The sequence below is a fragment of the Microplitis demolitor genome, chromosome 1 (genome assembly GCF_026212275.2).
Source record: "Microplitis demolitor isolate Queensland-Clemson2020A chromosome 1, iyMicDemo2.1a, whole genome shotgun sequence".
Taxonomy (NCBI): Eukaryota; Metazoa; Arthropoda; class Insecta; order Hymenoptera; family Braconidae; genus Microplitis; species Microplitis demolitor.
The window spans coordinates 14,794,224-14,809,559 of NC_068545.1; the positions used below are offsets into that span (position 1 = coordinate 14,794,224).

Genomic DNA, 15,336 nt, shown 5'->3' on the forward strand with positions numbered 1-15,336 from the left:
TCATGTTACTAAAAAATAGATAGTTGGCGTTTGAAATAATTATTACAATAGAATTCAGATTAAATATATGGCTAAATATTTATTCAAAAACAAACTTCGTACAATATAAAATTACACTTGCTTTTTTTACAAATTAAATTGATCAGTATAATATAGATGCTGAGTTGAACCATTATGATTACAAACAATATAGTTGACCGGTATAAAAACAAGATAGGTGTATGAACAAAGGTGTAAAATAAAATGTAAGTATACAAATAAATTAAGTGTATAAACAAAAATACGTAACAAGCTCTCTCAAGTGGTAATTCTCTACTAACTAACACAAGAATTTTGTTAAGTTACTTCAGGTTCAGAAAAAGGACTCTTTCGTTGGAAGGAAAAATCGTTTTATCATTGGTGAGAAACCTTATGACGTAGAGAAATAGGTGGAAATATTGGAGGTATATGGTAATTGCAAAGTTTAGAAAAAAAGGTACGATCAAAGATAAAACGGATGAGTGTTCAGAGGCAAGAGGCAAAGGAAGTAAGAAATATTTTTAAGTTACAGTAATTATTTTACTATATGTCCGAGGACCTTCCATCGTTAAGTGCATTTTATGAAGGGCAATTAAGTACTCGAAGAAATTCATTATTTCAAATATAGGGATTAAAATAATAAAAAATGCGTACTGGAACGTTTAGAAAGGACAGAGCAAGGATAAAAAAATGGTCGTAGCCTTGAAGTAACAATAACGTGCAAGAGTGTTAAAATACATATTATATAAAAATTTAAAATATATTAATAATCTTAAATAAGTTTGTAGTCTTAAACAGAAGATGTATTTAAAATTTTTAGGTTTTATCTAAACTTACTGACTAAGAAACTTGATGTCATCTCAGATTTCATCTGACTGCTACGTTTATTGCATACATACTTTTTTTTCTTTAATAAAATGCACATATAAAAATTTAACATATAAAATAAAGCAGATCTAACAGTCATAAATTGTAGGAGAAGGAAATCTTGAGCCAAACAGAGAGAACATAAATTTGGAAATTTTCAATAAATGATTCATATATAATTGTAGAAAAGATAAGATGGAGAATAATGTCCAATATCGATTTAAAATCTCTTGGTTTTGAGATTTTATCATTATCAAGTTCTTATTAAAATTTCCCTCGGCGTTACTTCAACCACTTTTAGTGAGGTTTGTATAACACGTTGTCTTCTGATCCAAACAAGACTTGTCGTTTAAATATCAATCGCCATCTCGAAACGCTGATATGGAAATTTTTTTTTTATGAGCTCTGCAGGATTACATATGAGCTACATGGGTCGATGACCCGGCACATGGTGGCAGAATTACGTTGTCAGCGTTTCTAACCTGACACCTGAGTGTCAGTAGGTTACGGGTCGATTGTTGTGTACGTCTTCTCGACTATTTATGTTTCTCATTGAATCGAAAAATTTTAATCCCTTTGCGTTTTACGCTTGTATATAAAGGAAAAAAAACCAAAATATTAGTACGACTATTGAACCTTAATACTGAATAGGATATTCCGGAAAATACACTTTCTTGAATTTGGAAGATTCATGAATCTATGGGATTTGCAAAGGTCCTGATTTACCGTCGCAATTAAAAATTATTACAATAAGAATATTTACTTTCAAACTCTTCTATTGGTGGTTGAAAATATAAAAAAAAAATTGGTCTGTCGGTTGACCCTGCGGGCCAGCCCCAAAACTTCCCGCCTATTTCGAGCTCCTTCAGCTTGAAAAATTGTTGTAGATACATTTTCGAGCTCGAAGAGCTCGAAAATACTTCTGTATGCCTTTGTTTTCGAAAAAAAAGGTTTTTTACTATTTTTTCTCAAACGATATCTCTCAAACGAATAAACCGATTGAGACGTTCAAGGTGGCAATCGACGTGTTTTATTGAGTTCTACAACTGATCAGATTTTGAAATTGATTTATTGAGTCATTTTTGAGAAAATTTCAAAATTCTAAAATTTTTTTTTTTTTTAATTCTTTCGACAACGGTTTCTCTTGAAAGAATTAATTTATTTTGATGTTTAAGGCGGCATTCGACGCGGCTTATGAAGTTTTAGAACCCACTTGATTTTGGAATCAATCCTTCGAGAACATAAAAAGATATCCAAAAAAACATTTTTGACAAAAGTTTATTTTTAGAATATCTCCGAACGAGCTCTACCGATCAAGTTTAATTTTTCTTCAGCTTCAAGATATTCGCAAGCCGCGTCGAATGACACCTTGATGATCAAAGTCGGTTCATCCATTCAAAAGTTGTAGATATTTACATACGTACGTACGTACATACATACATACATACATACATACACTCGAACATCATCGTGAAATTAGTCACGATAGCTTCCTAGAACCTCAAAACGTCAAGATCTCTTGGAAATTCGATTTTCGGAAATTGGACTGAAACCAATAACTTCCCGAATTTTTGAAAATTTGCAATTTTCTTAGCGGGAAGTTAAAAAAAAATTTTATTGCTTTACTAAATTTTATCAATCTGGAGTTTTTTTGGGAGGTCTTCAAAGTTTTATAAATCTAAAAATACTAACTGACCGAATCTCAAGTACTTTTCAGTTATCTTCCAATCATACCTTTACTAACCACTAAACCTTCAATAATCCGCTTTTAGATTTAGTTTCAGAATTGGGAAAGACATTACCAGATATATGTTTGTGTTTTGGGGCTTCTGGAAAACTTTTAACCATCAGTAACATAGTGCAGAGAAAAGACATTTTACCAATTAACCATTCAAGAAAACGGAGGATTCCATAAGGACAATGTGATTTCATTGTAAGAGGAAAAGCAGGTGATTTACTACGCAAGGAAACTACGAAAATATCTCTAAGACTCTCCCAAGATTATCTCCAAGGCCTCACTTTAAAATCATCGTATGCAGATCAACAGATATCCTGCGAATCAACTCGACCTCATTGACCTCATCTAAAAGTTTTAATCAACAAAAGAATATCAGATGAATCAACTGTTGCAGAATCATCTCGAAAACAAGTTGCACGCGTCAAGAATTAACTTTTGTCAGTTAGAATAAGTTCATTATTAGTCTAATACTATGCAATTAAAACTTTATGAAAATTACAAAAGAAAAGAAAAAAAAACTATAGAAATTACGTATTTTATTTTATCGCGCTTGCCAGTTGTAGTGTCCCTGGTAAAAAACTTATTTCAGAACTGTTATATTCAAATTTTGGAAGCGACTTTGGCACAAGTCTCCTCTGTTATTTGACAGAGTGATAAGTTCCTTTTTTGGTGGTAATCCAGTATATTCTATATTACATAATGACAAAAATATTTGATATCAATGCTACCATGAACAACTTTTCTTAGAAATTAAACTTGGAATTTCAAAAAAAAATTTTGTAATAAATAGTATAGAGTCTCTACTATATGAACAAAAATTTTCAATTTCTTCAATACATTGTATAGGAATTTAATTGTATATAGTTCTATATAATTATGTATGATTTTTTTACCCAGGAACTTGGTTAAAATGGATGGTTTAATAAATTTACAATACAGTATATTGAAATCACAAATTATTTTCAATATAAATTGCTTACTAAAATTACAACATTTGTATCGAATATTGCTAAACAAATTTTTGATAGATGTTTAGTAAACTTAAACAAATATTTTGTAATTTTCCTAAATAGAATTGGAATAAGTCGCATAGTAAATTTACAAAACTGAATGGTATTATTACTAAATTGTTATGCGTTAAAACTCTCAACACTTTTGTTGCAAATCTAGTATAAAAATTTTATAACACTGCAATTCTGCAACAACGCTGATGTAACATTGTTACATAGTACACTGCTTACGACTTGCTGCAGACTGTATCTACAGATTTCTGTAAGTCTTTAAGAAGAATTTCAAGCAAGAATTGATTAAATCTATGGTCAGTATTCTTTTGAAATATGTCTTCTCCAAATTTTGTTTAAATCTTCTGCATGAAACTTACTAAAGGACATTCGTCAAGTAACTTGCTTAAGAGAATGCTGCTAGGGTTGAGTTTTTAGTTTTATCAGCAGAATATTGTTTATCGATCGCTACTACAATAGTGAATAATTGAAAAAGTCCAACGCGGAGATTTCACTAAAATTATTTTGGTTTATTCAAAAACTGTTTGAAGCTACTGCCTTCTTCAATGCATACAATAAGCAGAAGTCATGATCAGAAGTCAGTTGTATGTAGAATTCAAAAGTTAAGAAATAAGTAATAAACATAACATACATACGTACTTGTTATTTTATACCCATAATTCCTTTTTATCTATGAATTTATCGCTGTAAACTAGTTGAAAAATAGTGATGAATGAATAATTTTGAAAAATAACCGAAATTAGGATACAACTGTTGAATTACAGAAGTGGAAAAAACGTATTCATTGACTACAAAGATGCTATATTGAATACTGAGGATTAAACACTAAAATAAATGTGTAGACCGCTACCAACGAGCTGAACATGAAGTCTTTTGATAACGGCTGGAACTCAAGCGCAACGTGGGCGTGATTGCTAACTTTGCAATGGCTTCAACGACTTGCGTTAGTATGACACGGGTTTTAATAGTATTTGCCTTGTTGCTGTTTACTTCTTTTACTCGGTAAACAGCTATATACCGCGGTGGAGGATTTAGAACCGGAGTCTCGCGGTCCTTCTCAGGTTAACGCACCGTAAAAAGGAGCCCGAACAAGGTACAAGGCGAGGACGTTGTCCTAGCCGCCCACGTTACTTCGTCTCATGGAGTCTTGGACCTGCAAAACCTGAAAGATTCTTTCTCTCTGTTCTTTTTCTTATTCCTTTCTCTCTTTCTGTTTATGGCGATTTCTGAGAAATAAGTGAAGGTTTGTAGTCCTTACGTCCTTCATGATTCACGCAAAGAACTGTTGAACGATCAGATCAATCAATCTTTGTATATATCTATAGTGAGATATCGACACTGTTGTACTTAATGAACTAATGTTTGGCGCTAAGAAATCATGTACATCGATCTTTACATGAATATCTTTTTGGTACGAGATTCATATCGCGTGAAAAATCATCATTGATTATTTGATTGATCATGTTTTCAAGGAAAGATTTCAAATTTTTCTTCTGTTTATTAAAATATCTTTATTGATTTATTTTAGTTTTCGCTTCTTCAACTATTTTTTACTCATACCATTTAATTGAAAATATAATTAACATATATTCAGGAGTATTCTTTCATTAAAATATAGATATTTTTTAATATTTATGTGATGATAAATATATTTGATTTTAAAATTTGTCTCTATGAATTTCAGCATGACTCAATAGGCTAGGGATTTTGGTTTGAAATTTATTGACAGATAAAGCAGTAAAAGATAATTTTTTTTTTTTAAATTGGAATAATTTAAATAACCTCTAACTTTTGAATTAATCGACTGATTTAACTTATTTTCGAGTATGATCAAGATAATTGCCCAAAAATAAGTGTATAAAATTCTATTGTGATCCAATCAGTATTGTAGGTGCGATTGTTATGAAAAGGTGTGTTATATTGAAACAGGTCACATACAGTTTTGACAGATCATAATTAATAGAGAACATTATTTTCGATAATAAGATAGCAGTAAAATTGAAAAAATATTTCATTAGCTACAAGAAAAATTGAATATGATTAGAATATCATATGTAATGAATAATTTATTAGGAGTTAAAACCATAGAAGATATTTTTTTATATATTTTTAAGAATTTTCAAAGCTTAAAAATTATTAGACGGAACAGTCGAAGTGTTAAGTCTAAGGTAAAGAATCAAAGCTCATAAAACCAGAAATACAGTACATTTAGTAGAATCATCTATGGGGTTTAGTTCTAAAGTCATGTGAACTTTAATTCTGAAAAAATAAATTTTTTAAAAAACCGTGAAAATTTTGAATAGCCACAACTTCTCAAGTAATTGATCGATTCAGCCCATCTTAAAACATAATCAAAGTAATTGCTTAAAAATAAAAATGTAGAAATTTTCATTAAGATCCGATAAGAATTGTAGACTCTATGCAGCCGACAAGGCCGGTTATATCATATATATGTTAGACTGTTCGATTTTTAGACCACATTTTATTTTATGTCCAACCTGAAAAAGTGATAATTTATAAAAAAAAAAAGTATAATCTGTTAAAAACAATTTCTAATTGAACTAGAGGATTGGTGCATTGACAAATTCAATTTCCCATTTAAATAACATGGGAAAATTTTTCTTTCTGTTTCAACTTGATTTTTCGTCTTTAAAAGATTCTTTTGGAAAAATCAAGTACATGACTCCTGTAAGGCATAAAAATTGCTACAAAAAAAAGCTTAAGAGAGTCAAGTGTACACACGGAAAGAAACGGATCTCAAAATTTAGGAATAGTTACTATGTGACAAGTAATCCAAAACTATTAATGGGTCCGATAGCTTTTACTTTTGTCAGAAGTAAAAGCTCTCGGATCCTGCTGGTGATTTCGGATTACTTTCCGTGGATTAATTTTTGCTTACATTTTTTTTCCGTATGCGACCCATAATTTTCCGGTTGCCATACGAGGACCTAGTTTCACAATGCTAAGCTCAAGTTTGGATCAAGCGTGAGCCTGCTATTTTTTCCTACCTGGAACGGAACACGGATTTTGGGTAAAACTCTCTATCAATTAAAAAAGGAACCTATAATTTAATATCAGACTATTACTAAATTAAGGGCATTAGGAAATTATTAAATTACTAGTTGACCCGGCAGACTTCGTACTGCCTCAATCGATTGTAGAGCAAAATAAAAAAATCAACTCTGTTTAGGTTTCCACTATATAAAATTTGTGCATTGTCGTACGGTGAACGGTGTGGCTCAATCAGTTATAGATCAAATTGAACGGAATATAGTATAGTGCCGGATAGCTCAACTGGTAGAGCACTTGGCACGATACCGACATGGTCTGGGCTCGATTCCCAGTTCAGGCTATCTATATTTTTCTCAATTTATCTATAAATTGTCTTATTGAGAGGGTTTGCATGTTTAGGTTTCTACTACATTAAATTGGCGTATTACCGTACGATGAACGGCGTAGCTCAATAAGTTATAGATCAAATTCAACGGAATATAGTAAAGTGCCGGATAGCTCAACTGGTAGAGCACTTGGCGCGATACCGACATGGTCTGGGCTCGATTACCAGTTCGGGCTATCTATGAAGCGTTCCACGCCAAATCAGACACCATTTAGCTTTTTAACCTCGGATTTTTTTGAAACTTTTTTATCTTTTAGCATAGGTTAAAAGAGGCCTTCATTATTTTTTTCAAATTTTTTCCCCCAACCGTTTTTGAAATATCGAATTTTTAAAATGAAATTTAATAAATCTTAAAAAAATAGATCCCATCGTTGTTTCGTTATGAGCATAGCTGGAAAAGTTGTAGAATAGGTGACAGTTTTCTGTGAAAAATTATGAGGATATGTAAATCGATCATTACGTGTTTTTTATAAATCGACAATTTATACTTAAAAATTAAAATTTCAATGCAAGCGTGGTTCCAAAATTTTTTTTGATATTTTTTATCGAAAAAATATCTAAAAACGAACATTTTTTGACTCCTTAAAAATTTTGTTTAAATCACTTTTCGCAAAGTTACAGCCGTTTGAAAAAAAAATCTCGCCATTTTTAAAAATTCGATATTTCAAAAACGGTTGGGGGAAAAAATTAAAAAAAAAATCATGAAGGCCTCTTTTAACCTATGCTAAAAGATAAAAAAGTTTCAAAAAAATCCGAGGTTAAAAAGCTAAATGGTGTCCGATTTGGCGTGAAACGTCTCCTATATTTTTCTCAATTTATCTATGAATTGTCTTATTGAGAGGGTTTGCATGTTTAGGTTTCCACTATATTAAATTGATTTCCACTATAAAAAAAACCAATTTAATATAATGGGAACCTAAACATGCAAATCTTCTCAATAAGACAATTTATAGAGAAATCGAGAAAAATATAGATAGCCCGAATTGGGAATCGAACCCAGACCATGTCGGTATTGCGCCGAGTGCTCTACCAGTTGAGCTATCCGGCACTATACTATATTCCGTTCAATTTGATCTATAACTTGTTGCGCCACACCGTTAATGATACGGTAATACACCAATTTTATATAGTGAAAACCTAAACATGCAAACTTTCTCAATAAGACAATGTATAGATAAATTGAGAAAAATATAGATAGCCCGAATGGGGGTATCGAACCCATACCATGTCGGTATCGCTCTGAGTGCTCTACCAGTTGAGCTATCCGGCACTAAACGAAACTCATATTTATTCACCTTTCAAACCTTCTTCGGACTTCCACAAATAATTCAAGACCAAAATTAGCCAAATCGGTTTAGCCGTTCTCAAGTTTTAGCGAGACTAACGAACAGCAATTGATTTTTATTTATATAGATTAGAAATTTCCATTGAAAAAAAAAACGTAATAAGATTAACTCATTAGACTATTATAAGTAGTAAATACAAATTAGAAAAATCTCAATTTCAGAAAACGTTCAATAATATCATATTTGATATTAATATATTCGACTGTAGTATTCACGGGTCCTTGATCAAAAATTATATAAAAAATTGCAGCTACCTAGGGCCGGTGGCAGTAAGAAAAAATAGGTTAGGAAAGAAGCAGCGGGGTGGACGAGATTATTTGCATTTTAATTTGCATAGTAAAACATACCTCGTCAATCAAGGGATCGAGACAACGAAATATGATAGCACAAACTCCGCGGACGTCGCATTAACGTGAGTTACATGACCGCAAGGCAACCCAGCGGTCATGAAGTCGTTCACGTATGCTGATCTTAAAATATGCACCCGTGAATTGAGATTAGTTGGCTCGATAGCGTTGTCTGGATCAACCAGCATTTTTTATCCATCTTACTATCTTACATCATACTATTTACCTCTTTCATCTTTGTAGTGTAAATCACAATCATTTTATATTACCGGATGAGTTGTGAAACTTACTATAAATTATTATTTATTGACTAGTATCTTACGGATTATAACTTAAAGTTTTAATTTTTAAAGTTTCCCAACTATTTTGTCATTCAAGTTACGCCATACGAATGGATGGATTGATCCAATATCTATCAAATAATTAAGTAACGCTATCAATAACATGTTCGAAGTTACACTATCAGAAGAATCCATGAAGAATTATATGGAAATTTATAGAAATCTATGTAAGAAACTATGAATTTGCATAAAAATCAATGGGGATCAACAAAAAAAAGTATGGGTTTGGATAGGAATTCATGTAGGAAAGTATGAGTATAGAATCTCCTGTAGAAAATCGACATAGGAAACTATGGATACTTAGATTTCATGTAGAAAACTATCGATCCCCGGATTGCCATACAAAAAATACATATAAAAATTTTGATATCTAAATTCCCATGTTAGAAATTCATATGGAGACCCGGGTACATGTATTCTCATGTAAAAATTGTGTATACATGGTAGATTATGTATGTCTACATAAGAATATAAACTAGGTTCCCATATGGATTTTTGCATGGTTTGCATTCTTACAAGAAATAATTCTAACAATATGCATTGGTAACCAAACAGAGTGAATAACTGTAACCATAACAGCTTCACTCCCTCAGTAATATCATTCCTTATGCAGATAATATTAATTTATGTGAAGGAATACTTAAATCTTTTGCCTTTTTCTTGCTTCGTTCTGAAATCCCGTCTTCTGCTTTAATAGAATACAGTAATACACATAAATTTCAAGCTCATAAAAAATTCACTGCCCTTAAGCCGAAACAAACAGTTCGCCAATCATCGTTCATTACAGTCAAAACTTCCGCAAAACGATGGCGATCTAAAGATCTTTGCTCTTATGTTCACTGCTCATTTATAGTTAACTATACAAATTTTACGCACGACTAGTTTGTAACTTACTCCAGTCGAAATTTAAAAAATGATTTGAGCCTCTAAGTCCTACTGGAAGGCAAGGAGGCTAAAATTATTGTTTCAGACTATGATGACCTATACATGAGAACCATAATTTCGGCCTAAACTTGGTACTTTTGTCCGCTTTTACCATGTTTAGGTTGAAATTATTGTTCTAAAACCATAAAATTAGCCACTAGAGCCTAAATTTGTACCATCAGAAAGATTTTTATTGGTTGATGCGAAATAGGCAAGGGGAAGGAAGGAAAAGGGGAAGGAATTAAAATCAAAATGGCTTCCGGGAGCGGAAAAAAATTAAAAATAAAAAAATCATTCTATTTAATAATTTATTAAAATTTTCAGGAATTAGAGCAGAAAGTTACTCAAATCATATATTCACTAGAGTAATTTTTTGTTTATTACTTTCATTAATTTTTATTCAAGTTTCTGAGAATTCTAACTTTAGTTGTAATTATTGGAGATAATAATTAATAAAAAATTCTATAAAATTGAATGGTTCAAATATTTATTCAATTACGTATTTTTTATTAAAAATCAATTATAATGTACTCATATTTTTTACGTAATGTTTATTTCTCATTTGTTAACATGAATTTTAAAAAGAATCATAAAGTTCTTTTTTGTATTAATGATTGAACACCTTTTTGTATAATTTTAAAAGAATTAAAATACAAAAGTGTAAAATTGACACATAAAAGTGTCAAATATTCGACACAAAAATTTTCAACACAAAATTTTTTGATAAAATGACGCAAAATTTTTACTGTGCAATCTGTATTTTGGCTCTATACCAAATTATTGAAAATTAGAACTTTTGATATTGAATCAATTTAATATGCTAACGTAAATAAAAAATCACATGCTTAGTGCTACTCACATGTAATATTTTATGATTCATTAATTAATTTTTGTAACATTAGATGTCTCAATTGAAACTCTATTTAAAAACTTACAATTTCTCAACTTATACCGCTTTAAAAAATTTTCTAGAAATTAAGTGGATCTATTTTATAATTTAACTTGATAAAACATAGAAAATTATAATTTGTCACGGTTGGAAAAATTTTTCAAGTCCACTTTTAGATTACATAAATATTCAACTCTTTCAAAATTTTTCAAAGTCTAAGAATGGACGCAGAAAATTTTTCTGACTGTGATATGTCTATGTTTTATCAAGTAAAACTCCAAAATTGACCTACTTATTCTCACGGTAGGCTATAGAATGAAAAAAAATTGTTTTGTTAGCAACGGTAGGCTCTGGAGGCTCAAAATACTGTTCTAAAATACTAATTTATGACTCTACAACCTATTTTCAGGACATTGAGGGTCGAAATATTGTTTTACATTTAGCGGTAAGTACAACAACAAAGAAAATGAGGCTTTTGAGGCTCAAAATATTATTTTAATTTTGACTCGGGACGTCGCTGTAAACTTTTACCACCGTCTCTACATATATATTGAAGTGAATCAATCTGAAAATACATTTATCATACTCAGTAGAATTTCTAGTTTTTTTAAGTGCCTAACTGTAATGCATTCGTTTCGTTATAACAGTAACAGAATCAACTTTATAGGAGTTTACATAGTAGAATATAAAAGTACAGGTCTCAGAGAAATTTTTAATTATAATTTACAAAATTAATTTTCGTATTCAGATTTTTATTTTATGTACATACAAATAATCATCTTTTACTAAATTGTTTATAACAATTCAGAGATTATAAGAGAGGCAGAAAGTAATTTGTAAATGGAATTTGTTTCAGGTATCATATAAGCTATTCTGTGTAGCTCCTTTAATCAAGGCATTTAAAATTTTATACACTTAAGTACATTTGTCATAATAACACTTTCATGATTAAGTAGAAGATCGTAAGAGTCACGCAACGCATAAACATGCAGATTAAAATAATAACAACACGCAAAAAAATAAATAATAAATTTTTTTCGGATTTTCATTCACTTCTATTGTTTGAACAATAAACCCGCATCAAAGAAGGTAATTCATAAATAATATAATATTGAAAGCGAAAAAGTATTAGAGTGTTTCTCTAAATTATATATACATATATATGAAAAAAAAAAGAAAAAAAAAATAGTCACTCTTGGTCTTTAAATTTTATTGTTTGAAATGATAAAATACATCATCTTGCCATGTAGATATAGTCGCATCAGTAATACTTAAGGTGAATTCTTTCACATATACATTGGATGTCTACAAACACAAGTAAAATTTTATCGCTTAAAACTATAAAAATTGATGCGCTTAAGATATACTTCTTGACAATTTAAAGAAAGTAATAATTATACAACGTTGTATATAAAATCAATTGCTCGACATGGAAAATTTTAGTTATCATACTGAATGATTTTTTACTTTTTTTTATTATAAACTTCAATGTTCCAAACAGCGAATGTTGAAGCTAAAACGTTAAATTATTATAATTTAATTTTTTTATCTACCAAGCAGTAATTTCTATTATTTATGACATGATTTATTTACATATAAACCTTAAATTTCAATATTTAAATTGAGATTATTATAATTTATTGTATAAAACCACGAAATTGCTGTTGGAAATGATATTAAATTGTGACCACATTCTAAATTTTGAGTTATCAATTATTAATTTTTATAATTAATTTTTTTGCGTGAAGAAATATACAAAGATCTTCACATAAAAATACACAGAAGGCTGGATCGTTGACTGAACTGCTTTAAATAATTACCTCTTCCCTTTTTAGGTGAATTGATTCAGAGCAATCACGAAGCACTTGAGATATTTATGCACATCTTTATGTTTTAATATCCTTCACTCCTTTCAATGGAGCTAGCAAGTAAATCTCGTTCCTATCATCTTAGGAAAGAAATTCTAAGGCTAAATTTTTTTTTCTCTGGTGCTCAACACACAGTGTTATAAATATTTTCTTCCTCTATTGGAGCACTCAACACATCTGATACTTCTGAATGTGCAGCAAGTTTTACGTAACCTCGATCTATCTCATTGGCACATAACTTACTAAGTGATGAATTTATTTTTGGCGATCGGCAGTTAATTTTCCCAGAGTGATTGTCCTTGGGTTCACAAATTTCTGAGTAAATATCTTCTAACTTAAGAGGTGGTGTCAATGGAAATGGAGTCAAGCTGTCTCTAACTTTTGAGTAAGGCGGGTCTGAGTCGGTTTTTGTTTGGATCTCAAGAACACTTGTCGATATGGATCTCTGTACACGCTGTCTCGATGCATTATCGTTATGTGCACTTAGTGTTAATGCATTTGTATCCGATTCAAGGCTACCGTATCGTTCCGGTACCCTCATACCAATTTCTGGTCGAACAGCAAAGGTAAAAGATGCGGACTTTTTTGCTGGATTTCTGCTTTTACTACTGTGAGTAATTTTTGTAATTCGCTCGAGGAAACTTTGATTAGTTGAATTTCCACTACTTCTGGAATAAATTCGATCACGAATTGTTGTTTTTTCCATGTGTTCTAAGCTTACTTTTAAACTCTGTAAAATTGGTTTTGCTTCAGACTGAAATTTTATTTCTTTTAAATGCAGTTCTGTCAGTTGATTACCACTATTTATCAGTTTTGGTGGTGCTACACGAGGTTCAGTTGCTCTCTGATCTAAGGCACGTCTGTAATGAATATTTTCCACATGTCTATTATCTCATCAAATGAAATATATACTTTGTTATAGATAAAACAAAAATGCCTGAAAATTACCTGCACGCTGAAAGTAATCGTTGCATTTTTGGAGATGCAAGTAGTCTCGATTCAGATGGGCAACCTAATCGATCTCGTTTGACTCTTGGTGCACCGGGACCGGTTGCAACCAATTCCAGAAGCTCTGGAACGGCAATGTTAGATAAGGGTCGATCTGGTATCAATGGTACAGCACATCCCAATACTATGGGACCTTGCGTTGCATTTTCAAGTTGCATCAACCCACTGTAATCTCGTGGCAATGAAATCGGTAGGGGACCTGCAACTAATCGTACCTGCAAACAAACAAGATTTCCTGCAACTCTTTCTTGCATTTCTCCGCTGGGATTTAGTTGTTACTGAGTGTGTGAACTATGTTATTAATTGAGAATGTAATAGTCCAGTCGAGTTAGGCCTAAAAAGTAACTCTTGCAGGTGAAAATTCCTGGCTGACTAATTTTTTCACGGGATGATTCAGAACATGCTAAAACTATGACAAACGAAAGAATCTAACAAAAAAGTGCTTTGCAAATATGATTTTTTATAACAAAATCGTCAAAACTCCGATTTAACGCAAATATTCAACAAACTATAGCACATAGATAAAAAAAAACCTTTATAAAATTTGAAGAAACAAAAATAATGAATAAAATGAGCCCTTATTTAAGATTCTACGAGCTGTAATTTATAGATTATTTAAATATTAATTAATTTTTTCGACAACTCGATCTTATTTTTTACACATCAGCTGTTCCGGCGCCGGAACTTGCCGAAGCGTGACGATGCATGTCGAAGCTGCGCGTACGCTCGTTCGGGAAACTTAAAATTTTAAAAATTACTTTTTATTTTCTAGCTGAAAGACATTTATATTTAATGTAACGAAAAAATTAAATAGTAATTAAATTTTTTATTCCTATAAAAAATAATTAAACGGATCAATTCTTAGGTTAAATGTTTTTTAACAATATTAAAAATTAAAAATACGTTCTTTTCGGTAATTTATTTCATTTTTTATTAAAATCGATTGCCTAATTATTTTCATATCTTAAAATTAAAAATTAAAGTTCGCTTATAATTGAATAAATACATATCATGATTTAGAGCAAAGTTTTAAATATTTTCATAAAATTATTTGCTCCAACAAAAGTATTAATGTAATATAATTTGTCATGAAAGGGCGTTCGTGCGTAATCTAAAAACAATTTATTTTAAATTACTCTGTCCTATTCTCATACTCAACATTATTTGTAAATTTTATTTCAAGTATTGAAGCATAAACAAACTATAAAGACATTACAATTAGTAACGATAGAAATATCGAACATTCTAAGAAGCCATTTTTTTCGGCATAGTTAATTGTTTCATTACCCAAATTCAGTCCAAGTAAAATCGCTACTTTTGTCCTTTTATACTTACTCCTTGTAATTGATGGTCAGTTATATATAAGAGATTTATGTAAAATAAGTAAATAGTTGCAATGAAAATATATAAATATTTTTTTATTCATAATTTTAAGATATGAAAATGATTAGGCAATCGATTTTAATAAAAAATCATATAAATTACGGAAAAGAACATATTTTTAATTTTAATATTAATTAAAAACATTTAAGCTGAAAATTGATCCGCTTAATTATTTTTTATAGGAATAA

At 30.6% G+C, this 15,336-nt stretch overlaps 1 protein-coding gene across 2 annotated transcripts in view; it reads right to left on the reverse strand.

The window, feature by feature from the left end:
* Window positions 1-12,082: 12,082 nt before the first annotated feature.
* The window catches only part of LOC103578206 (uncharacterized), a 165,651-nt gene continuing 162,397 nt past the window's right edge, over window positions 12,083-15,336 (reverse strand). For both annotated transcript variants that reach the window (XM_053740202.1, XM_053740199.1), the window contains exons 5-6: window positions 13,706-13,980; window positions 12,083-13,617 (exon numbers count right to left, since the gene is read on the reverse strand). In XM_053740202.1, coding sequence (XP_053596177.1) covers window positions 12,882-13,617; window positions 13,706-13,980 — 1,011 coding nt within the window. In that variant the 3' untranslated portion in view covers window positions 12,083-12,881. The remainder of the gene's footprint in view (window positions 13,618-13,705; window positions 13,981-15,336) is intronic.